At 47.7% G+C, this 26967-nt stretch overlaps 2 protein-coding genes across 2 annotated transcripts in view; one reads left to right on the forward strand and one right to left on the reverse strand.

Moving 5' to 3' along the window:
• Positions 1–26967, forward strand: part of LOC136633421 (death-associated protein kinase 2-like) — a 704757-nt gene that overhangs the window by 463608 nt on the left and 214182 nt on the right. The window lies entirely within an intron of this gene.
• MRPL24 (mitochondrial ribosomal protein L24) lies at positions 8016–16306 on the reverse strand. Its single transcript, XM_066609135.1, has 6 exons — positions 16110–16306; positions 15310–15497; positions 12013–12108; positions 11783–11886; positions 8583–8713; positions 8016–8374 (listed from the first exon to the last, which is right to left on the reverse strand). Exons 2-6 carry the CDS (start codon positions 15493–15495, stop codon positions 8238–8240), a joined length of 654 nt encoding a protein of 217 aa, XP_066465232.1. The 5' UTR covers positions 15496–15497; positions 16110–16306; the 3' UTR covers positions 8016–8237.

Genomic DNA, 26967 nt, shown 5'->3' on the forward strand with positions numbered 1-26967 from the left:
ATGAACGTTTCCTACAAAAGAGACATTTCTGCTGTACAACAGGATATCCAACATGTGGGACACAGAATCCAAGAGGTCGGGAAATACAGGATCAGATCTTAGCAACTATGGATTCACACAGATGGGCTTTACAGGATCAAGCTGTCCAAATATCTGAACTGTTTCTGCACATTGACTTCCTGGAAAATCGCTACCACCGAAACAACCTTAGAATCAGAGGCCTCAGTAAGGACATAGGAGCATGACACTTGGAATCGTGGGCCCCCAGATACGGAACTGCATAATGGCCCACTGCACAGGTTAGGGTCAACAGATCTTCCTCCAAACCCTTCCAGATTCACAATGGCACACACCAGGGAAGGTCCCTCTCTCCTACCCTGTATGGTCTTGTCATGGAGACCTTCACTAAAGCGATCAGACGAAAGAACTCAATTAAAGGGGGAACAGTGGGCACAGCTAAGTTTAAAATATCACTTTTTGTGGATGATTTGCTTGTATATTTGTCATACTTAGCGGACCCCTCCCAAGCTTTCTCCTTAAACTTCAAACCGTTCGTATCGGCCATGGAGAGATGGAGCCCACTATATCTATCATGGCTTGGCAGGGTTAACGCCATTAAGATGGATATCTTGCCACGGTTCCTATTTCTATACCACACCCTACCCATGAAAATAAACAGGTCCTATTCAATGAGCATCCACCATCTGATCTCCAAATTTGTATGGAGGGGACGTAGACCAAGATTAAAACATGACATCCTAATGCGTGAGAGACTTTCGGGTGGAGTAGGTCTACCTGATTTTTCCTTATACTATAAAGCTTGTATCAGTAACTGCGTTCACAACCTTCTACACCATCGTCCTAGGAAACTTTGGATAGAAATATAATATGACCTGAAATCAAATTAGTTACAGGGAGTATTCTGGATCCCGAGAAGGTTTCATGACGCTATGGGAGTATCCTCACCACTCTTTGAGCAGATACTGGAAATCTGGGTGGGATTAGTTACCTCCCCAGACCTGCTTACCCCTTTGGTAGGTAATCCTCAATTTAAGGTCACATTGCGGTGCTCCTCTCTGCTATCTCTCTCTGGATTCCCTCCTCCCCACCTGATAGGTGTTTACTCATAAATAGGATTCAGACCCCGGAGGGACTTATTTAGAGAATCTATAACTCCCGCTGGGGCCTGGCTACAATACTTTCAGTTAAGAAGCTTTGTTGGCTTCCTGACACCTGGGGGAAACCTCACCCCATTCGAGGCTCTGTGTGTATCTGCAGACCACCGCCCGCCCCCCCCCCCCCCCACCCACCCCCCCCCCAGGCACTATCTCTGTGATTTACAAGGCGCTGCTGAGTCGAGATACTGGGGACTCTAAGCCAAGCTTTATGGTTGCGTGGGAAAGGGAACTAGGCATGTACTCCTGGTGAAGCTCTGGCATAAGGCCTTCCTCTTGTTGCACAAGGTAGTGGCATACTGTAGATTGCAGGAGCTTAATTAAAAGACTCTAACCCAATGGTACAGAACCTTGGAGAAACTATATAAAATGTATAGCCAGTACTCTCCCCTATGTTGGAGATCCACCTCTGAGGTGGGCAACATGATCCACCTATGGTGGGAATGTTCTCTAGTAGCCAGCCTATGTGGCGATATTATGTCCCTCTACAACTTAGTGTGCAATTCCTCTGTTGCCTTAACTCCGGAAACTGCCCACCTATCAATGTTTCCGGGACCCAACTCCAAAGTAAAGAAAGGGCTGTTGAGCTTCTATGTTGTGGTGGCCAGCCAGATCATCCCAAGCCTATGGCATACTATGACTGCTCCCTCCAGGCATTGTGGGTAGAATCCATGAACATTCTTATGAGATATGAGGAAATGAGAGCTGAAGATGAAAACAAGTATCCCGGGTTCTGTGCCATCCGGCAACTATGGGTGCAGATTAGAGATGTGCGAGCACACTCGGTTAAGGCAGTTACTCGAGCGAGAATCGCTCTTCTCGAGTAACTGCATACTTGTCCGAGCAGATGCGGGGTGCTGTGGGGATGAGCGAGAGATCTCTTTCACTCTCCCCCCTGCATCTGCTCGGACGAGTATGCAGTTACTCGAAAAGAGCGATGCTCGCTCGATTAACTGCCTTAACCGAGCGTGCTCGCTCATCTCTAGTGCAGATACAAACATCTCAGAGATTTAGGGATTGGATCATCTCAGGCACACATGGCCTACAGTGATCACAAGATCTAGTGCCCCCCTCCCACTCTATCTTCTCCTTTTCCACCTTTTTTTTAGGACGTGTTGAGTTTGTTCAGTAAAATAACAACAAAGATTCTGTGTAAAGCTGACAGCGATGATGTCTATAGACCCCTGACCTGGGTTTGGGGTATGTAATGTATAGGTTGAGCCCATTAACCTGTATTGATGATATTTACTTCAAATAACCTGCTGTCTAATAAAATATTTTTGAACATAAAACCTTCCATATTGTCTTACTCTCTTTAAAGTTGTATCCAATCCTTAGTCTTGCTCCTTACGGCTGAGTTGAGTCCACTGCTCCATATAAGCAGCCATTGACCGGCTGTTGTGGCAGTTCTGCGATCGCTTCGTTTCTAGTAATCTGGTACAGGTTTTGTATCCGTTTCCCAATCTCCTGTCTCTGGTGGGAGTGCTATTTGGTGAGACGTGCTTGGTCTTACCTGTGGGTAATTTGTCAGGACTATTTAGCCTGGCCTTGTGCTTAGCTCAGTGCTGTTTAATTTCAGTCTTTCTCTGTCCGTGATAGAAGTCAGAGCTTGGCGCTGGAGCTCCTGTTTGTTTGAATCTTCTCAAAGCGAAGAAGTACTGCGGTTATTATTCATTTTTATTTAGTTTTCCATGGTCTTCTCCTATTCCACGTAGGGTCAGCTAGTGGCCCAGGTACGTGGTCAGGGCAGGATATCTGCGTATAGGCAGATCCCTTCCCTGGGTAGGGGTCTTGAGGGACAGTGTTTTCTTTGTGGTGGTTTTCCTTATTGTTTACCACAGAAGGTGTGCAGTTGCGTGAGTATTTCAGGTTTATGGATCCAGTGCGTCCTGCTTGGACACGATGATACATTTCACTGCTTGGTGACTATTTGCAGCCCTTCATGTACTCCTACAATAATGGGATATTCCAGCAGGCCCAAGTTATCTAGAAGTGGTTCAAGAAGCATCCTGGAGAGTTCCTATAAATCAGTGTTTCTCAACTCCAGTCCTCAGGGACCCCAACAGGTCATGTTTTCAGGATCTCCTATAGTAAGAACACCTGAGGCAATGTCTGAGGCACCGACAATAATTACATCACCTGTGCAACACTGAGGAAATCCTGAAAACATGACCTGTTGGGGGGTCCTGAGGACTGGAGTTGAGAAACACTGCTATAAATGGTGTGAGTTGCACGTTTGCCCGACGTAAACCCGGTTGATCATTAACCCCTTGAGTGGCGGGTTTCCTACCACCATGTCGTGCCCACCAGGGCAGGTTTTTTAAAATGGTCTAATCATTGAATTTCAACTAATTTTGCAGTTGCGTCTCAAGAGCCATAACTTTTTCATTTTTCCATTGACACGGCCATATGAGGGCTTGTTTTTTGCGGGACAAGCTGTGATTTTTTTAAACAGGGGGGAGGAAAAAAAGAAATGGGGAAAAAAGAAAAAAAGGGGCCATGTCATTAAGGGGTTAAATAATGTACTAACTTCCTTCTCTGGGTCATTACGACGCATGGATAACACATGTGTGATTGTATTTTTGATTTTTTACAAAGTAAAGGGAGACAAGTGTTTTTATAATTTTTTAACTTTTTTTTTTTTTTATTTTTTTTTTTTGTCCCTTTAGGGGACTTCCACAGGGACCCATCAGGACCCCTGATCACATTCCGGGGGTCCGATGGTGACAGCCCTTTACATGCTGCAGTCACATAGACTGCAGCATGTAGAGGGTTAACACAGCAGAGATCGGAGGTTTTCTCTGATCTCTGCTGTAAGAGCTAGTACCTATCTGTCCTCTGACAGCCAAGCACCAAGCTCTCCCAGCAACAGAGACCATCGGCTTGCTTCTGACAAGCCGATGGTCTCTATGGCAACCTGTAAACAAAGCAGGAGATTGCCGGCACATCGGCAATATCTTCTGCTAGTTTTTCAAAGCCCTTGCTTTGTTCTCTGTGGGTCTGTGCAGGCAGAGCACACTGTCACAGCTTGTGGCATTGTGCTCTGCAGCTCCCATAGTTATACATAGCCCGGAAATCTTCCGGGTTATGTTGCTATGAGCAGTGGAGCTCGTCCCAGAAAATTTCCGGGCGTGCCACTTAAGGGGTTAATGGGATATGATGGAGAGCTTAATTTGCACCCAAGATCCTGCAATTATAAATACCACGGAGATGTAGGTGGCTATGTAGGTGGCTATCCAGGCAGCATAACTCAACATCTCTCCAAACATCTTTCATCCACCAGTGGAATTAATGCAACACTAAATTATGCTTCATCGACCTAGAGGGGGCCCTACGAATTTTGGTACTTCAGTACCAAGATAATTTTTTTTTTTTTGCAAACAAGAACCTCGGTGTTGCTAGGGATGAAATCTTCATGTCTTCCCCTTTGGTTGTCCTTGGAGATAAGGGGTGTACAGTTTTTTTCATAAAGGCTAACATACTACAGGCAGAGCCGTAAGGTTATGGGCAAAGCCATAAAGGCTACGAGACTACAGGCAAATCCGTAAGGCTATCAAACTATAGGCAAAGCCATAAAGGTCATCAGGCTAAAGCTGTAAGGCTATAGCCAAAGCCATTACATCTATCATGATATAAGTAGACCCATAAAGGCTATCAAGCTACAGCCATAGCCGTAATGCTATAAACAAAGCCATAAAAGCTATAAGGGCCATTATGCTATAGGCAAAACTATAAAGGGCTAGAATTAGTGCCAACCAGGGCCATTAAGCTATACACAGAGTAATCCAGACCTATTATAGACAGAGCCATCCAGGATTATTGTGCTATAAGCAGAGCTACTAAAGGCAGAGCCAATAAAAGGCTGTTGGTCTGTAGGCGGAGCCATAAAGAGACTGTTAGGCAGATCCAGGGGCCAAAGGCAAAGCCCAGCGACCATAAGGGGGGGGACTTGTTATTTGTATAGCACCAACTTATTCCATAGCACTTTTAGGTAATTTATTTATTACCCCCCAGCTGGGTACTCATTTTATAGATCTCGGAAGGATGGAAAGCGGAGTCAACCTTGAGCCAGCTACCTGAACCATGCGGGGATTGAATCTGCATTCTGCTGCCTAAACACTCTGCACCACACAAGACCATAAGCAAAGCCCAGAGGTCTTAAGCCCTAAGCAAAGACCATACAGATCCCTGGTCTGAGTGAGCGCACATATTGCCATCTCCTTAAATTTCGGATTGGTGAAGGGTTGAGGCAAAAGCAGAATTCAATCCTTTATGCGGGGTAATTCTATACATTGGACTGGCTGGAGATCCTGGCAGCGCACATTTCTTCTCCAGCTCCCCTTCTCCGACCAGTGGTTACTAGTAGAGATGAGCGAGCACGCTGGGTTAAGGCAGTTACTTGAGCGAGCATCGCTCTTCTCGAATAACTGCATACTCGTCTGTGCAAATGCGGGGGGCGACGGGGAGAGAGAGAGATCTCACACTAGCCCCCCCCCCCTCGCATTTTCTCGGACGAGTATGCAGTTACTTGAGAAGAACGCTGCTCGCTCGAGTAACTGCCTTAACCCAGCGGGCTCGCTCATCTCTAGGTACTAAGCATTGCCCAGATCAGTACACACCTGAGCTCCACCTGATTAAAGCCCCATACACCTCCAGGACAGGTGTGACAACGAGGGTAGTAGATCACCACTGGCTGCAGCAGCATCCCTTCATAAGCTCCAGAGCACAGAGAATGATTCCAGGCTTACCCAGTGGGTCTTAGTGGAGACATACACCGGACAGGTAACCTCTCATGCCATAGAGCTATGGGAGGGAGGCCCTGCAGTCCGCCACCTTCACGGATCTGGAAGAATTCTTCAAAGAGGCAAGCAGCAGCTGCCTCCTCCAAACTGTCCTATGGACAAGAAGCAGGAACAGAGGGGGTGAAGGATGTGCCTGCATCTACGGCGATCTTGAGGTTTCCGTTTCCTATCCGGACGGGATATGGTTTCTCATTGTTGCTGTCAAGAAAAATGTGAAACTTACCTAAAAGTGTCCTTTCGGCCTCTGTTGGGTCTGTATACCTTTTTTGCAGCGGTATGTACTATTCTGTACACAGTAGGGGGAAAAAAAAGGTATTCCACATTGTAAACGGTTTCTACAATGACAACTATGGGAGACGTAGCCCATTATGTGCCCATGTTATGGGGTACACTGCATTTTTACGCTCCCATAGACTTGAATGGGCAATGAGTGTGTGAAGAATGCATGAATCCCCCAATGCAGGCCAATGGGTTTAATCTGCGTGTATTAAATATGCGGGAAATACAGGACCAAAATATGCCCATACGCGCATACCCCGCAGGAGGCCCCACGCCTATATCCCGCAGGCCGGCGCAGGAGGCCCCACGCCTATATCCCGCAGGCTGGCGCAGGAGGCCCCACGCCTATATCCCGCAGGCCGGCGCAGGAGGCCCCACGCCTATACCCCGCAGGCCGGCGCAGGAGGCCCCACGCCTATACCCCGCAGGCCGGCGCAGGAGGCCCCCCGCGTACACCCCGCAGGCCGGCGCAGGAGGCCCCCCGCGTACACCCCGCAGGCCGGCGCAGGAGGCCCCCCGCGTACACCCCGCAGGCCGGCGCAGGAGGCCCCCCGCGTACACCCCGCAGGCCGGCGCAGGAGGCCCCCCGCGTACACCCCGCAGGCCGGCGCAGGAGGCCCCCCGCGTACACCCCGCAGGCCGGCGCAGGAGGCCCCACGCGTATATCCCACAGGTCAGCACAGCGTTCTGTAGCTTCTATGACTTATGGGGGAGGAAGACTAACCAGAGCGCTTCCTGTTACCATCACAATACAAGACACAGTGCCTCACCTGGGCTCCTGAGGTTTCTAATTGTACCCTAGAGGACTGGTAACATGCAGTTCGCTGAGTCACGGTACCAGTTGTTTGGGGCTGATTGTTGGGTTTATGTGTGCCACAGCCCCCCTGAAGCCACGGACCCCAATTATTAACAAGGCACTGTGCAGGCTGGTAGTGACCCCATACTGGTGTGGGGTGTTCTCATGGCTTGGGTTGTGTCCACTGGTCCGCCTAAACACGCCATTCACCGGTTCGCACTACGTTTCACCGGTTGGTGACCATTTGCAGCCCTTCATGGACTTCATGTACCCCACAATGATGGGATATTCCAGTTGGATAATGCACCGTGCCGTTGGGCCCAAGAGAGTTCCTATAAATGGTGCGGTCTGCACGTTCACCCAATGCAAACCCAATCGAGTATTTATGGGATGTGGTGGAGAAAACTATTCAAACCCATGATCCTGCGCCTACCAACACCACTGAGCTGCGTGTGACTATTCCGGGGACATGGCTCAACATCCCTCCGGACGTCTTACATCCACAAGTGGAATTGATGCCACGCTAAATTACTGCACTTCATCAGCCTAGAGGGGGTCCTACATGATATTAGTTCCTGTCCCATGACTTTTGGCACTTCAGTGTACTTACGAACAAAGATACTTTTTTCCTTTGTTAAGAACCTCTGTGTTGCTAAGGATGAATTCTTCCCCTCTTCTTGCTCCAGGAGATAAGCGGTGCGAAGTGTCTTAACCATTCTACTGTACCTGCTCCACTGGAATTACATCCAGGCCAAAGCAAGCAGATGGAGCCAAGTATCTACTAGACACCTCTGGCACCGCTTATCTCCAGGGAAAACAAAAGGATACAAATGGTTGATCTCTAACAATGGAGCGGCGTGACAACATGGCGGACATCTGACGATCATCCAAAGCAGATGATCAGAGAAAAGAAGGAATTAAAGGACTGAGCCGAAAAAGGGAAAACTAAAATAAAGCATAAACTGAAGGGATCAGACTTTATTGTAACATACAAAAGTTCTGTATAACATAAGAAACGTAACCCGGCGTTCCTTCAGAAGTAATACGCACGGTGCGTCACAGGAAGTCCCTAAATATTACAGAGTCTCCAAGTGACAACACCCCCCACCCCCCTTATTACATACAGCAGGACGGTGTGTAATGTCAGATTAGTCCTTGTAGACCAGAGGCCATACCCGGGTGCCCTCAGTACCAGAAGGACGTCCGGTGCCGCCTGGTTTCTACGATGCCCATCGCCTGCATGATTTCCTCCTGAAAGGTCTTCAGTGACGGGTTGTAGGTTCTCTCCAGGGCATCTTCTACAGAGGTGTCCTTAGGACCATCTAATGCAAGAGGAAACAAACCAGAAATAGGAGACAGGACTTAGTCCTCTCCAAGATATCACCTTGGCTTCAGGAAGTGGGAAGTGACTACTACATGTAGTATATAGGAAAATCATGCTGGGGTCTCAGCCAGTCAGCTTCGAGGACGACGGGGGAATCCCTCGGCCAACCACCGCTCGCGGATCCATAGGGGGGGGGGGGTTCTCACCTTTATACTGCTCAGGGATGACTCCATCTTCTCTCTGGGCGATGGGTGTAGGAATGATACGTCCAGTTCGTACCGACACCCGCACTCGCTCACCCTCCTCTGTGTATCGCCATTCCACCTCTGTTGGCTTCCTGGAGAGCAGAAAAGCAATCACTGCAGTAAATGGAAAAATCTTGAGCGTAGATGTCGAGTTCCCTGAGATCAGCAGATTGAAGTGACAGAAGCGTGCGTGTGATGCCCGCTATCAGTGTAGGCCATACCCTGAACAGCACTGTACATTGTATAGCAGCCGTGCCTGGTATTGCAGTTTAGTCCCATTCACTTGGATGGGCCCGGGCTGCCATCAGGTCATGTGACGTCACAGGCCTAGGGAGAGACGGCAGAGCTCAACTGAGCACCTTGGTCTCTTCAGACAGCTGATTGATGAGGGTCCCGAGCGGTAGACCCTCACGATCAACTATTCATGACCTATCCTGAGAATACGTCATCAATAGTTAAGTGCTGGAAAATTTCTTTAACCAGGACACGGCCGCTTTAATTTTTTTATCCCATTTTTGACATTTCCTCTTCACTTTTCAAAAAATCATAACTTTTTTTATTTTTCCGTCTAAATATCTACAGGAGAGCGTGGGATTTGGCGGCAAATTATAGCTTTCAAGTGGATATACAATTATGACGATATACAGATGGTCGCCTACTTGCCAGAGCATTACAGCATACTGTACAGCGATCAGACAGGCTTCTATCAAGCCATGCCATAGGCACGGCTTGGCAGGCACTCTGCATAGGCAGCCCTTTCAGAAAGCCCCCCAGCTGCTGTGGCAACTGCACAGCATTCAACGATCTTAGCGCGGGTGGCAGTGCGGGACCCCAGAACATCAGGTGCCAGCTGTTTCTGACAGCCGACACTCACCCGCAACAGCTCCGATAAGCGGCGCTGCTCATTGGAGTGGCTTATTGGAGTTGTTGGCGCTGGATGTAGGCTGTAAGAAATAGTCGGCATCCACGTTGTATGGAGGGAGATCCACCCGCGATCCCCCTCCATACAAGCATTTGTCCGGACATACAAACAAATGCACTTACAGTTTCCTGGAACGGGAAAGAAGTCCCATAGGGGACTTAAACTTGCGATAGTTTGATCTCTGATACAGTATAATACCCCAGTATTACATGATACTGCATTTTAACAGGCAGTCACAATAAAGGCGTTCCTTCATGACAACCAAATGGCACCCAGCGATCGCACAGTAGGTGGGCCATGCAGGTCCCCCGAAAACAGATTGGGGCCTTTAAATGCCGCTGTCAGAATTAACAGCCGCGATCAGCTTTAGCGCTCCATATGAACCTCACGCAGCCAGCATGTGGTGTGGAGTGGGCTGTCCTAAAATATAAACTTATCTCCTATCCACAGGATGGACCATTTCTTCTGCCCTGGAGTAAATGGAGAGAATAAGCATTTCTCATAGTACTACAGTCTTGGGGCGCCGCGCAGCACGTGACGTCATACAATATACAGGTAGAACGCAGGTTTATCAACACTCCGTAGAAGATGGATCCGGGCCATGCTGGTCAAGAATACAGAAGTGTGACGTCTCACACAGCACTATTTTATTTCACCCTTCTGTTTTTCCAACCAAAACGGGAAGATTTTGTTTCTTAACCCCTTAATGACACGGCCTATTTTGGCGTTGAGGACCAAGCGATTTTTTTGGTATTTTTCCATCTCCATTTTTCAAAAGCCATAACTTTATTTTTCCGTGGACGCGGCCGTATAAGGGCTTGTTTTTTGCGTGGCGAGCTGTAGTTTTTATCGGTGCCACTTTTGGGTACATGGACTATATTGTAAGACTTTTATTATTTTTTTTTATGATAACAGGGAGAGAAAACGCAACAATTCTGACATAGATTTTTTTTTATTTTTTTTTTTTTACAGCGTTAATCATGCAGCTTTAATGAAACACAAAATTTTTTCTGCGGGTCGGTACGGTTACAAAGATACCAAAATTGTTATATTTTTTTTAGGTTTTTACACTTTTTTGCAATAAAACCCCCTTTTTTTGGAAATCTTTTTTTTTTTCTCTATAGCTGCATTCAAAGTCCTGTAACTTTTTAATTTTTTTATGTACGGAGCTCTATAAGGGCTTATTTTTTGCGAGACGAGCTGTAGTTTTTATTAGTACCACTTTGGGGAATGTACGGCTTTTTTGATCACTTTTATTGCATTTTTTGGGAGGCAAAAATGCTAAAAATTAGCATTTTGCCTCTGTTTTTTAGTGGGTTTTTTTTACGCTTTTTGTCGTACAACATAAAAAGCGTATTCAACTTTTTGTACACGTCGTTACGGACGCGTCAATACCCAATATGTGGGGTTTTAATTTTTCCCCCCCTTTTTTATGCTAATATTAGAAAAAGCATAAAAAATGTGGTTTTTTTTACATTTTTCTTTTTTTTACACTTTTCTTTTCTTTTTTTTACACTATTTGAGTCCCTCTGAGGGACTTACATCACTATGCCTATGATCGCTGTCAAAGGCATGGCAGAGCTACTGCTCTGCCATGCCTTATCGCTTGTACAGCGATTATAAGCACAGGCAATACAGGATGCCATGTTGACAGGCCGGGCTCTCGCGATGACATCGCGAGAGCCGGCCGGAGACACAGAGGGCGCGCGCTCCCTCTGTGAACTCTTTTCCTGCCGCGATCTACTTAGATCGCGGCAGGGAAGGGGTTAACAGCAGGGGGCGCGTCTCCGATGTCCCCCCGCTGTTGCAGCGGGACGCCGGCTATGACTGACAGCCGGCTCCCGCTGCGGGATAGCGCGGGACCATATGTGATCTCGCGCTATCCCCAGGACGTACCAGTACGTCCTGTTGCGGGAAGTACCAGGCTCCCAGGACGTACCGGTACGTCCTAGGGCGGGAAGGGGTTAAAGAGAACTACAACTTCTGCAATGTGTCGTCAGATGGATGTCGTACAAGTGGTGAGGAAGCGCCGTCAGCTGTGATATTAGGTGAGCCATGGTCGTAGAGCTGATCCTACAGGCCATTAGGACACTCCCACATGACCAACAGCAGCCGCCCACAACTTACGGTTCGTTGCCGCATCTGGACTTACAACTTCAGTCAAGCAATAAATCCTGAGTATTAGCAGCACCGCGAGCGGTCGTGTATCAGCGCCTGGGTAGTAGTCAGAGCAGCTCACCTGTCTGTGGGATCCACAAGGGCCACCTGGTTCACCAGGAGAGGAGCCTCGCTGGGCACGTACGTCCCTCTGTAATCACCCGACTGCCCCACGTAGCGATAATGCTGAATACACGAAGAGAAATGGGAGGCTTTATTACAGATCAACAGTGATGGTCAATCCAGACATGAAGGGGTGTCCCAAGAAGACGATCCCCGTCCATATGACTTATCACCCCGGAGGTGCCTCACCGTGTTCAGATTCTCCACCACCACCCAGTTGCGCTCCTTTATAACCTGAGACACCAACCCCTGCTTCCCCGTGTCTTTACCAAAGAGGACCTCAACCTGCAAAACAAGAGGGATGGATGGGTAACCAAAGATCAAAAACACAGGAAACAAGCGACGAGCCGCCATTAGACTTGTAGAACGCTTAGTTACCCTCTAAGTAATTGGACAGGGGGGCTTAAAGGGGGTTTCATACAAAATACTATGGATGATCTATCATAAGGACACGTCTTCAATAGTTGATCAGCCCAATCAGCAGGGACCTCAGGTGACCGGGCGCCGGCTGTCAGTGCCAGGATACACAGAGGTCGGATCAGAAGACACCGCTCCAACCCATTTGGCATCTGACACTGTAATTGCAGGCTGGGGTCTCATTGAAATCAATAAGCCATGCCCCCGGTTACAAGCGCCGGCCAATACACAGGAGCCAGAGCAGCAACTTCCGCTCCAATCTGTACCCTGGCACAGACAACGGGTGCCAGATCACCTGATCAGCGAGGGTCCCATGTGGCAGACCCCAGCTGATCAACTAGTGATGACCCACCCTGAGGATGAGGCTTAAAAAACTCTTTCACACCATCAGTCCCCCTGCAATGTAATCATGGGGTACCGATAGGTTTCCATGGCAGCCAGGGGTCCAACAATGACCTCCAGGCCTGCTATGTACAGATGCCCATTGGGTCTTGTGTAGGACTAAGTGGGGGGAAAAAAAATTGCGTTCCCCGCAACGATAATCCGGCTGCGGGGAACGCAGTGAACGCTCTCCATAGCATTGCTACGGACAGCACAGCCCCCTGTCCACGAGCAGAGAATCATTGCGATTCTCCATTTGGCGGCTGGCAAATCGCAGCATGCCGCGATAGGCTGACAGCGGAGATCCGCTGCCGGATATTGCAACGCCGGTGGACAGGTAGCCGAGCCTGCTCCATACATGGCGGATGCCGGCTGTCATTGACAGCTCACACCCGCTGACAAAAGCCGTGATTGGAGATAACGGCGATCCCAGCTGTTAAAGGGAACCTGTCACATCCTATAAGCACCATAAACTAAGGTGATGAGGACTTTCGGGTGAACCTTTTCTACTCACCGGACTCACCGGCTGTTATGTACGGACGAGGGGGCTCGGTCTAGGAGCGCGACTCCCTTCTTCAGTCATGCGGGCGCACTCCTAGAGAGAACACTGTGAAACGCGTACCCTGACTGAAGAACAGAGTTGTGCTCCTAGACCATGCAACAACTGTCAGGGGTGACAACGGGACCCCGGGAAATATAAAGAGCACCCCCCGGGACTCCACGGCCCATCCTATAAGCAATATAACTTAGTTCATGGACCTCTGTGAAGTCGGCACCCCATCGTTCAAAAAAGTTAATTTTTTCATAAGTTCTGGATGCCCCCCAAAGAGTTCTAGAGTTCCCAATTAATTTTAAAAATAGTTCTAGCGAATTCAGCAAAAAAAAATCAACAAATGTATCTCTGCGGTGCTAACTTCCAAAAATGATATTACTAAAACAGCGAGAACTTTGTAAATATGGGTTCTAGAGCTTCGAGCATTAAGAGTTTTCTTCAGAACTTTTATAAAATCGCGGGATTTTCCCAAAAAATTATTTGCACATAATTACACTTTATAATAAAATTAGTTATGTGTAAAAAAAATTTGGGGGAAATCCCGCGATTTTATAACAGTTCTGAAGAAAACTCTTAGGCCTCATGTCCACGGGCAAAAGAAGAATTAAAATCCGCAGCGGATTTTAACTCTTCTCCCGCCCGCGGATCCGCACCCCATAGGGATGCATTGACCACCCGCGGGTAGATAAATACCGGCGGATGGTCAATAAAAGGGATTTTTTTTAAAATGGAGCATGAAAAAATCTGGACCATGCTCCATTTTCGTGCGGGTCTCTTCTATTGAAGCCTATGGAAGCCGTCCGGATCCGTGGGAGACCAAAATCGGAATTTACTCACCTGCTCCGGATCTTCCCTTCGCCGTGCATTCATCTTCTCTCCGTCGCGGCCGGAACTTTTTTTCTTCGGGCCGGCGCATGCGCGGGGCACATCACCGACGTCATCCTGCGCATCCGCCGGGCCGAAGAAAGAAGATCCGGCTGCGACGGAGAGAAGATGAAGCCGCGGCGAAGGGAAGATCTGGAGCGGGCGAGAGGTGAGTTAATTCTTATTTTCAGCGCTCATGTCCGCGGGGCAGGAGGGACCCGCTACGGATTCTCCATGGAGAATCCGGAGCGGGCCTGATTTTCCCCGTGGACATGAGGCCGCAATGCTCGAAGCTCTAGAACCAATATTTACAAAGTTCTCGCTGTTTTAGTAATATCATTTTTGGAAGTTAGCACGGCAGAGATACATTTGTTGATTTTTTTTTTTTGCTTAATTCGCTAGAACTATTTTTAAAATTAATTGGGAACTCTAGAACTCTTTGGGGGGCATCCAGAACTTATGAAAAAATTTACTTTTTTGAAAGATGGGGTGCTGACTTCACAGAGGTAGTTCATGGTGCTATCAGGATGTCACAAGTTCACTTCCAAAAGGGACCCAGGACTGCCATGGATTTCACCCTATTAAGATGTACCTGTGGCACTTTTTAATAGGATGCCTGTCAGAATACAATATACTGCAATACTAGAGTAATGCGGAACACTGTAGAAGTGATAAATAATCCCAACTTCAAGTCCTCTATGTGAATTTAGAAAAAAAAAAAAAAAAGCAAATGTGGGGTAGGCTGCCTCCACACCAAGGAGTCATATTCCGTCTCTGGCCACGGCTGACGGTCCCACGTACCTCCTTTTCCTGTACTGGGGATGACCATGGACGTTTGCCGTCGGTCATGCACAGTAAAGTTTTCTTTTGTATTTCCAGCGACTACCCACAGCCTATCCACAATGTCAGATGGGGTGCGGGTCAAATGGCTTCTGGTGGACTTCAATGGGAATGAGCCCTAAGAGGTTAATTAAAGTTATTTATCAAATCCCCAAACAGGCCTTCGTGGGCCTCTGATCCGGATATATATAAAGTGTCGCCCATCTTGGGACAACGGTGCTATAAATTAGGGCGTCTATGGGTCACAATATATGATAAAGCAGCAGCACTTCCACAATTTGGGCCCTCTAGGGAAACCACCAGCATGGAGGCTGCAAGTAGGGAGGTCCCAGTAGGGGGCAGCGGTGTAGCAGAGATGTGATGAAGCCGGACTCCACATCCCTGAGCATCCACAACAGGGTCAAGAGAAACCCTAACCGGCCTCTACTTACGGTGTCCCCCTGGAAATACCTCCACTGCTCCTCGCTGATGGGCTCCACATGGATTATCTTTCTCCTCGTTCCGGGGGGATTCTTCCTTTTGTCGGCCACTGAACCCGGCCGGTTGGTGCCAAAGCGGTAATCTCGGGGCAACTTCGTCACCTTGGAGGGCAACGCGAGGAGCGCAGTGAGACGCATTTCTGGAAGACAGCAAAAAGTTGTGTAAAGGAAAACTAGTATATGCTGCATCAGCCCGTCGCCGTCGTCTACATCTCTGCTTGTTGTCAGTGAAAAGAAACATATACGTCACGGGAGGGAAGGGGTTCAAGTAAAATGCCGTACATGCACAGCAGGTAGATGGCACAGACTCCGGAGCCGAGCACCACCTTTACCGGGAGCCACTGGTAACAGCCAATGGTGGGGATCACCGATGATCGCACCTTTAACCCTTTAAAATTACGTGACCAATATTGATCGCGGCATGCTAGTAGTTAAAAGAGGGGGGGGAGCTCCCTCCGTGACGACATCAGCCCCGTGCCATTCAATTGCGGAGGGCCAGTGGGTCGCCATGGCATTGCCACAGAAGAAAAAAAAAACGTATCATGTCCTCGAAGGGTTAAGCTGTTGGATGTGAACTGACAGCAAGCAGAGATCCTTAGAGGGGGCTCACTACAATATATGGGGGATTACACTGGGATGGAGATCACGTACAGATCCAAGAGGCACTAATATATATATATATATATATATATATATATCCCTGCATCTATAGAGGGGCAGCAGTGACCTCCATCCATACTCGTGGCTCTCACCTCCGGCTCCGTCCTCCTCCGTCAGCAGGAAGCCTCCCCACACGTGTCCGCTACCCCGGCCACAGAAACTAATCCCCGCCGCTCAGTCCGTCCTCTCCCTCCACACAACGTCCAATACACCGGGAATTCTGCAGGTTTAACCCCGGTCACCGTGCATTCAAGGCCTACAGTGCCGCAAAGGTTCATGGGAGTTGTAGTTTTACACGGTGAAGCGGCGCAGGCGGCAGTTTACTTCTTTTTTAAACAAACTTTATTTACAAACGCTGTAAACGGACACCTCCTGTAGAAATGTCTGAGCTCCTCCTTGTAGAGATAGATCTAGGAGGCTTTGATGTATTATGGTGGCCATGTGTGCAGATATTAACCCCTTAAAAACAGACATTTTTTTCCCCATTTTTCTTTTCTCCTTAGCACTGTCCAAAAATATTAGCGTGTTAATCTATCCGCTGACGTCGCTGTCTGAGGCTTGTATTTTGCGGGACGGGTTGTGTTTTTTAATGGTGCTGTGTAATGTACCGTTTAATGTAATGAAAAACTTTAAAAAGTGGAGAAAAAAGCACAATGGCGCCATCTTTGGGGGCGTGGCTTGTTGTTACGGTTGTCCGCACTGCAGTAACATTTTTCTGCGGGTCAGTACGATTCCGGCAATCTGAAATATATGCAGTTTTTATTTTGTACTACTACCTTTAAAAAATAAAATACACTTTTAAAACCACTTTCTGCCGCCATACGTGTTTTTTTTTCCATCGCCGGCGCTGTGTGAGGCCTCGCTCTTTGCGGGACGTCCTGTGGTTTCTATTCGCACCATTTTGGGGTGTGTTCCACTTTTTATTTATTTTTTCTCGGCAACGGGGTGACTAAAAAAAGTGTCGTTCTGGCGTTGTGTATTTTTTTTCTGACGCTATTTTAGTAGACGTCACTTTTACGGATGCGTGCGCGGCACCGCGCCATTCATGTCCACAGGGCCTGCCAGGGGTGGCGGAGTTCAGGCGTCCGGGTCCCGACAGTACAATCAGTCCCAGGAAGGACGAGCGTGGCGGTGCGCATACATGACTGTCGCTGCTTTCACTCCGGGACCTACGGAGCCACCATTCTTGGGTTGGGGGAGGGTCCCAGCGGTCAGACCCCCACCAGTCAGATCGTTATCCCCTGTGCTACGTGTCAAACTCAAAGTCTCACAGGCGAATCCGGCCGCCGCGTTACTTCATATGGCCCACGACGAAAAAAACGCAATACTCACCTCGCAGCCGGCATTCGTGTCCCCCGCTATGGCCTCCCCACAGCTGGCTGCTCTGTAATCCTCCCCGCTGTCATCTCTCTGGTAAACGGGGCTTTGAATTCCCGCCTCCAGCAAGTAAGCGCTGCGATTGGATCGAGCACCAGCCAATCCCATCCAGTGTTCGATCATTCACAGCCATTCAGTGATGCGATTCACTGATGGCTGTGAATTATCGAGCGCAGCCTGTGATTGGCTGGCGCTTGATCCAATCAGTAGGGCATCGGCTTCCATGACAACCATCCTTCGCAATCTATTGCATCACCTGGGGGGCAATGAGGTGACAGAGCGATCCCCTTCCTCGGCTAATTACCATGCTTAGCATTGGCCGTGGCATGGGAAAAAATTGCTCCTTTTTTCTAATCTTAGATGGGTTGACCCACTTTGGGGCTCCTACCAACTCACATTTTTTAACGCGAATGTCAATGGGACTTTCTAATGTTAAAAACGCATCACAAGTTTGTGCTTTGCGATTTTTCTGCAATACATTTTTAACATTAGAAAGTCCCAATGATAATCGCATGAAAAAAAACACAGCATTAAAAAAAACGCAAGAGGGTAGGAGCCCCCAATCCCTTAAGAACCAAGCACCACAATTGTGCTTGGTCCTGGCCATTAATCCCGGCCAATAGTAAAAATATGGCGCAGGATTAACGCTCCTGTAATGTAGCAGGAGCAGGTCAGGTTCTTGGCTTTTAGTGACAGCTGCGGACCCAGAGAAGGCAGAAGCCGTTTTAAGTTGCTTGACGCTCAATGAGCGAATGTAGTGAAGAGAGAAAGTGGAAGTGTCACTCCCACTATTCGACCCTTCGATCACTTGACTGCCAGATGCCCCTGCCACAGCAGAGCTGCAGGGTCCTATCTGACCCAGATCAGCTCTGTTACTGACTATTGTCACTATGGATGCCCCCGCTTTAGTGAAAAGTGTGACATTTAAAAAAAACAGACCATGTGAATGACCCCCGGAGGTCTCATATGATGTCATGGGGAACACATAGATGGTAAAAAAAAAATAGTTACAAAAATAAGTAAAAAATGTACAGAATAAAATTAAAATCTATATATATAAAATTGAATGTATGTCTGTGCGTGTCTGTGTGTGTGTGTGTGTGTCTGTCTGTCTGTCCTTTATGCGCTACTACACCATTCATCCGATCGCCATGAAACTTTGGGAAGTTGTTGAGTACACTCCTGGGAAGATTATAGGCATAGTACATTTATGCTACGATAAATGGCGCACATGCGTGCGTCGTCGACAGTTACGCCCCCCACGTAGATCGTTCGATTTCCATCATTGCCACTAATTCTCTCACTTCCCGATGTCGTAGAAACATGAAATTTGGCACGAGTATTGATTATGTCATAAATAGGAAAAGCTAATGGGTCCCAATTCGATTATTCAATTCTAAGCGCCAAAGAATTAGCGTCCAAATTTTACGTACGGAATCTAATCTTCTCGCTTCCCAATGTCATAGAAACGTGAAATTTGGCACGAGCATTGATTATGTCATAAATAGGAAAAGCTAATGGGTCCCAACTCGATTATTCAATTCTAAGCGCAAAAGAATTAGCGTCCAAATTTTATGTACGGAATCTAATCTTCTCGCTTCCCAATGTCATAGAAACGTGAAATTTGGCACGAGCATTGATTATGTCATAAATAGGAAAAGCTAATGGGTCCCAACTCGATTATTCAATTCTATGCGCAAAAGAATTAGCGTCCAAATTTTACGTACGGAATGTAATTCTCTCACTTCCTCATATATATAAATGAATGTCTGTCTGTCTGTCCGTTATGCATTACTACACCATTCATCCAATCGCCGTGAGACTTTGGGAAGTTGCTGAGTACACTCCTGGGAAGATTACTGGCATAGTACAACTATCCTACGATAGGTGGCGCACGTGCGAGCATCGTCGACAGTTATGCCCCCCAAACAAAGATCGTTTGATTTCCATCTCAAGCACAAAAGCAAAAGGCATTACGAGCAACGGGATGAGTGTTCAACTACAAAATGATGCATCCGCCGAACGTATCACAAGACAATTCCTGGATATTGAGAATGCTGAGGTAAAATGAAAGCTGCGCTGTGATTGGTTGCTATATATTATACTGCTGAGGTAAAATGAAAGCTGTGCTGTGATTGGTTGTTATATATTATACCACTGAGGTAATATGAAAGCTGTGCTGTGATTGGTTGTTATATATTATACTGCTGAGGTAACATGAAAGCTGCGCTGTGATTGGTTGTTATATATTATACCGCAGAGGTAACATGAAAGCTGCCCTGTGATTGGCTGTTATCTAGATATATAAAAACGAATGAATGTCTGTCTGTCTGTCTGTCTTCGCAGCAACGCGCGACGGGTAAGCTAGTATATACATAAAAAAGAAAATGACTGACCCCCACGCCAACCAAAACTGTTGCTGCATGCACACTATACAAGACTATATCAAAAAGTCCAAAACAAAATGAACCCATTTCTGTACTTTATTTTAGCGTAAATATAATAATTGTAAAAATAAACTATAAATTTAAAAAAATCTTTTTTTTTAAACATTTTTACCCCTAATAGAATTGGAAAAAATTCAGAGATGATATAAAAAATAGCTCTATATGTCATGGGGGGAAAAAACCCAGCAAAAATAATTTTGATAGCTGAAGAAAAGAAAATAGCGCCGTAAAAACCATCACATGGGCAAATTCCCTAAAAAGTGTCTGGTCCTTTAAGACCAAAGCAGCCTGGACCTTACGGGGTTAAATACAGGAGGGAAGCAGGAAGTTGTATGTGCTTAGTAAAAGGTTTATGGATTGTGATGTCATCACGACTCATACATCATTGTGACATCATCATGGAAGTAGATGTAGTGGAGCTGCGGGCAATTCTGTGTCAATTGAGCCCTGACGAAGGACAGCCAAAACATCAACATGGCTGACAGAAGGCGCAGACCCCATAGAAGACAGCGCACCCTCCACAGAAGGAGAGGACGCACTGTACACCGCAGAACCAGGGCCAGACGCACAGGTAATGCCGATCATTATTAATGACCCCTCTGGTTACTTCTTCATCGTGTTTTGTACAGACCTTTGACGCATATTTCTGTTCTGCCTTCTCCCCAGGGGGGCGCACACGCTACTTCTATTACTACAGAGTCCCGGGGTAGATGGAAGATCCAGCTGAGGAGATCCGGCCCGTCCCCCCTAACCGGAGACCTGGGACCACGGATCATCTGATGATGAGGAACGACCACCCAGTACCTACCTCTTCTCCTAGGGATCAATGCAGTGAATCCATGTAGAATCACCAATAAAATTGCGCAGTGAATTGTTGTGTGCTCTCTGTGTTCAGCCGCCGCCGTTATCATTAAGTGGTCGAGGCGCAGAAAACTAAAAATGGCTCCCAAGTAGGGCGGCTTCACGCCTCCAGTCAAAGGTTCCGTCGGAGATCCGGTACAAAATGCCGGATAAAAAGTGCTGCATGCGGCGCCTCTTCTTCAGCCGAGTGGAAACTGAACGGACCCCATTATAGTCAATGGGGTCCATTCGGCGTTGTTCGGTTCCATCATAAGACAGAGCCAGTTGGCCAAGGGATTCCCCTTTACTGCTCCCCGAATGGAGCAGAAAATCAGATCCCCCGATGCGGTTCGAGCAGCCTTACTCGAACATATCACTAGGGCGAGGGATCCAGTTGATGTATCCCCAACATCAGATTTCTGGGGACGCCCCGCGGCGGCCATATGTGGCGTATTAAATGGCTATGTTGTAAATGTTTATTGATGGGAAAGCCCCTTTAAATTGCTGGTGGATCCTCTAAAGATCAGTGGGATCTCTCATGTCTATGAGCAGCATGAACATATATACACCGCAGAACACATTATATACAGTGATCAGCCGTCACATGAAACCATTGATGGGTGAGGTGAATATCATGGGATTATCCGGGGACAATGGCGCCTGTCGGGGGAGGGGTATATCAGGCAGGAAGTGATCGGTCCGTTCTTGAAGAGGATGTTAGAAGCACGAAAACGGTCAATGATGGGTAGAGTCAGAGCATCTCCAGAGCGGCCGGGGTTGTGGTGTCACCAGTAGGTGGTGGTTAGTACCTACCAACAGTGGTGCCAGGAGAGATGACCGGTGAGGGGTGTCCGAGGATCATTGATGTGCGGCGGATCCCACAGAAGAGTGACTGTCAGATCACACAGGACATCCCAGTTCGCTGTATACGGGGCGGTGTAGTCACAAACTGCTCAGATGTGCCCCCTGTCTACTGCCGTAAGTGCCTACAATGGACACTCTGTCCATCTAGTTTAGCCTATTACCCCCCCAATGTTGATCCAGAGGAAGGCAAACACACGCCGAGTACCTGCTCCCATGGCGGTAACACACTGCTTGACCTGCGGGAAAGATCCCTAAGGCTGGGTTCACACAGGGCGGATTCCCGTCGGAAATCTCGCGGTTTGGCCGGTATGTACTCTTACCGCGTTTTATGCGTGCATACATTTATCAGTGTTACCCCTCAACGCTACAGGGCATACATTCGGGGTATGTATGAAGGGGTACGTAGAGTCGATCTCGCTCCATACAACACGGGTGCAAGCTGTTTCCTATAGCAGCAGCCCCGCTGATCGCAGCTGTTAGCCCTATAAATGCTGCAGTCAGCTTTGAGTTTAGAGTAACGATTCCCACAATTGTGGGGTTCTGTGTGGTTGCCATGGCAACTGACGCCCTTTTGCAAGCCCACAGGTCTGCCATAGCCTGTGGCAGGGCTAGATAGACTGACTGTCAGGTCGTGGTATAATGCAATACTGTGGTATTACACTATACTGCAGGAAGGATCAAACCAACACGAATTCAAGTCTCCTTAGGCCAGACTCACACGAATAGCGTATTACATGAGCTCTGTACGCCAGGGTCATACACAGTATGACGGCACGGTAGATGTACACAAAAGAAGCCGATGTAATACACATGACCGCCTAGATGAGTATGCAGTCATGCGCAGTACATATGCAGATGCACACAGGGTCCTGACTAGGTTCACAGGTGTAAATTGCTGCGGGAGCCTGCATGGCGTTTTACACCTGCAGCAGTGTGAGCCTATGGGGACAAAAAAAAATGTTAAATCAGTCTTAAAAAGTTGTATTCATTATTTAAAAAAAAAAAGGCAATACCATGTTTCCCCGAAAATAAGACAGTGTCTTATATTAATTTTTGTTCAAAAAGGTTTAACTTTTTTACATGTATAGCTGCCTGGGCACTATTTAAATTGGATTTTTTAATTAACTGTTAGCAGGGCTTAATTTTGGAGTAGGGCTTATATTTCAAGCATCCTCAAAAATTCTGGAAAATCATGATAGGTCTTATTTTCAGGGAAACAGGGTAGAAGTAAAGAAAAAACCTTTTGCCGTTTTTATAATAACAGAATCAAAATTAAAAAACACATATTTGGTATTGCTGTGTCCGTAAAAGTCCGATCTATCAAAGCCATGTATTATTTGCTCCACATGGTCGTCAGAAAAATAAATAATGCCAGAATGGCGCTTTTTTGGTCACCTTGTCTCTAAGAAAAAAATATAAATAAAAAGTGATCAAAAAGTCGTATATTCCAAAATGGTGCCAATAGAAACTACAGAACGTCCCGCAAAAAATGAGCCCTCGCACAACTATGTCGACAGAAACATACAAAAGCTACGGCTGTAACTGGGAAAATACCAAAAGCCATTATCTCTGTGACCACAAGAGGGCGAGCTAGCATGCTAAATTTAAAGGGGTTGTCCCGCGGCAGCAAGTGGGTCTATACACTTCTGTATGGCCATATTAATGCACTTTGTAATGTACATTGTGCATTAATTATGAGCCATACAGAAGTTATAAAAAGTTTTATACTTACCTGCTCCGTTGCTGGCGTCCTCGTTCCCTTGGTGCCGACTAATTTTCGCCCTCCGATGGCCAAATTAGCCGCGCTTGCGCAGTCCGGGTCTTCTCCTGTTCTCTATGGGGCTCCGTGTAGCTCCGCCCCGTCACGTGCCGATTCCAGCCAATCAGGAGGCTGGAATCGGCAATGGACCGCACAGAAGAGCTGCGGTCCACGGAGGAAGAGGATGCCGGCGGCCATCTTCACCGGTAAGTATAGAAGTCACCGGAGCGCGGGGATTAAGGTAAGCGCTCCGGTAAACTTTCTTTAGGTCCCTGCATCGGGGTTGTCTCGCGCCGAACGGGGGGGGGGGGGGGGGGGTTGAAAAAAAAAAAAAACCCGTTTCGGCGTGGGACAACCCCTTTAATGTATCAAAATGAAGGCCACCTGTGAGCACTAGAGGGCAGACCAACACACTGATGACCTCGGTCAGTACTCACTTTTCACCACAGGAGGGCGCACTCGTTTGAAAATATCCAAAAAGTATATTACATAAGCAGTAAAATGCTCTATATGAAGAGGATGAAGACTGCTCTAAAATTAATCTTGACCTCTAAGACTGTGACCAGCAGAAGGTCAAGCGAGTCGAGACAAAGAATTCCATTACAGCGGAAAACACAAACGCAGGGAAGAAAATAAATATACAAGGATAAAGAAATAAATCTATTCCGTAAATGTCCACAAGAGGGCGAACTGAGAAGTTTTTACATCAAACTGCACTAAGGTCACGACACACAAGGAGCCCCCGATAACTTTTTATAGGGGGAACCACTTTTAGGGCCTCAAGACCGTTCATCTAATCACCCCACAACTCTAATGAGGTGGTGAGATAAGTCATCGAATTCCACTGTGGGGTTAAAAACACAGTTTCTGTGACCATGGGGTGCACTCTAAGAAAGTCTGGCTGTTGTGGCACCCAGCTACATTTGTCCCCACCTTCTGGAAATCTATTGGTTCCCATTATCCTACTTTGCTACAGTTGACTCTTCCTTCGGGTAATCCATTGGATGCTCTACCCTCCATCCCTTGTGGCACCCAGCAGCTTCAGTTGACTCTTCCTTCGGGTAATCCATTGGATGCTCTACCCTCCATCCCTTGTGGCACCCAGCAGCTTCAGTTGACTCTTCCTTCGGGTAATCCATTGGATGCTCTACCCTCCATCCCTTGTGGCACCCAGCAGCTTCAGTTGACTCTTCCTTCGGGTAATCCATTGGATGCTCTACCCTCCATCCCTTGTGGCACCCAGCAGCTTCAGTTGACTCTTCCTTCGGGTAATCCATTGGATGCTCTACCCTCCATCCCTTGTGGCACCCAGCAGCTTCAGTTGACTCTTCCTTCGGGTAATCCATTGGATGCTCTACCCTCCATCCCTTGTGGCACCCAGCAGCTTCAGTTGACTCTTCCTTCGGGTAATCCATTGGATGCTCTACCCTCCATCCCTTGTGGCACCCAGCAGCTTCAGTTGACTCTTCCTTCGGGTAATTCATTGGATGCTCTACCCTCTATCCCTTGTGGCACCCACCAGCTTCAGTTGACCCTTCCTTCGGGTAATCCATTGGATGCTCTACCCTCCATGCCTTGTGGCACCCAGCAGCTTCAGTTGACTCTTCCTTCGGGTAATCCATTGGATGCTCTACCCTTCCCTTGTGGCACCCAGCTTCAGTTGACCCTTCCTTCGGGTAATCCATTGGATGCTCTACCCTTCCCTTGTGGCACCCAGCTTCAGTTGACCCTTCCTTCTGGAGATCCATGAAGATCCTACTGTAGTTCATGGCCTCCACTCCAGTGAACTGCAGTAATGTGGGTTCACTTCAGGTCTCTAGATTTTTCCTTGCCCCTAAGGAACAGAAGGGATTATGTCCCAACCCTAACAGATCAATGGGCAGCGTGCCTTGTGGGCCAGGAACTGATGTGACCGTACGCATCGACAGATCCGGTGCTCCCATCTATATATTACCTCTGGTGGATGATGACCGTTAATTAAGGTGCTCATCATTTGATGATTTTCTCTTTTTCGGCTGGCCGTCTGTTATTACAACTGTCACAGACACCGATAGGATCCGGGTACATCCTCGTGTGCCAATGTCACCAACCGCGAGCTCCAGGGGGAATGACTGCAGTGGGCACCTATCCAACAGGATGTGCTACAAACACAGCAAAATAACAGTGATGTGACACATTGCGGCTCCTGGTTCACATGGTGACGTGGGGGGTGGGGGGATTGGAAAATAGAATAGGACTTCTGTTTTGGCACTACTCGAAAACATTCGGTTCAACATTAGGGTTTGATCTGCCATGGGCACAGCTGCAATCCCTGCTCTAGCAGACCAAAATATTAAGGGGCTTGCATCAGAAGTGACCTTTATCACCTAGCCACAGAATAGGTGATAAATGTTTTATCGGTGGGGGGCATCAGCGCTCAGAATGGAGGTCTCGTGTCCCCCATCGTCCTGAGGATAAGCAGTGCTGCTTCAGTCCCTCTTGACGGGACGGCTGCAGATACCAGAGCATTTGTACTTGGCCATTTCCGCGAGTCCCACTGAAATGAATAGCGCAGCAGCTCCGTTATTTATATTGCTTAGGTTTTTGTTTTTAGCCCCTCAGGGTGACTTGAACTTGCGATTGTTTGATGGCTTCTACAGTATAATGCAATACTTCAGTATATTGCATTTAACATTTAAATATTAAGCCCTGCCACAAGCAGGGCTGAATAGGGTTACGATCATGATAGCCCAGGGTGCCATAATAGGACCATGGCAACTTTTGGCACCCCACAATCCTATCACAAGGGGCACAAGGGGTAGAAGGACCAATCCCCCTCCGGTTGACGGACCACAGTGAGGATTGACAACTAATTTGAGAGCCAACTCTGATCACAGTAGGTACCAGCCAGCATCTGCCAGGCATAGAGCGGACTTGGCTCCCAAGCCTGCTTCATAGCTAGCCCAAAGCACTGCGTACATGTATATCACAGAGGGAGGAGGGACTAAAAAAGTCACAGGCTTTAAAAAAAAAAAAAGTATACTGTTCTACTTCAGAGATCTCCCTGCAGTACTCAGCGGAAGACAGACGGTTACATGGCATGCCTTGTGCGTGTGACTGCCCAACGAGTCGGAGGCTTCACCACTGCAGCGGTCACATCCACAATATACGGCACGTGACCTCCGGCCGGCTTCTTCCAGGCTGTGAGCGGCAGGCACCATCTTTATGTCCCAGAAAACCCCTTTAACTTATAGGGAAGTTACTTTCCAATAGGTGGCGCTGTGCAGGTTTTTCATCCCTTATGTGCACACCTTTTACCTCTCAGAGCACGGCCTATAGAAGACCCCCTACACCAACTTATCAGTCCAGAGCCACATGAAAGGCTTCTCGCCCAGCAGTACCCTGCTGTGGCACTGCTCACGACAGCTGGCTGCAGGTGGTGGTCTTCTGTATAAGACCCCGGGGTTTGCTTCTATCCTCAGGGCCCTTTTACACGGGTTGATAAATCATTCAGGGTAAATGCCCCAACTGGACAATCATTCGTGCTTCAGTTTTTGCATGCGCGTGTAAACAGGCAGTATGACTTATGAATGAGGGCCTGTTTATTGTGAATGAAGGCGGGCAGCCAGAATCATCCCCGGCCGCTCCGCCTCTATTCACGGAGCGATGCTGATTCACGTGTAA

This window comes from Eleutherodactylus coqui, chromosome 6 (genome assembly GCF_035609145.1).
Source record: "Eleutherodactylus coqui strain aEleCoq1 chromosome 6, aEleCoq1.hap1, whole genome shotgun sequence".
NCBI lineage: Eukaryota > Metazoa > Chordata > Amphibia > Anura > Eleutherodactylidae > Eleutherodactylus > Eleutherodactylus coqui.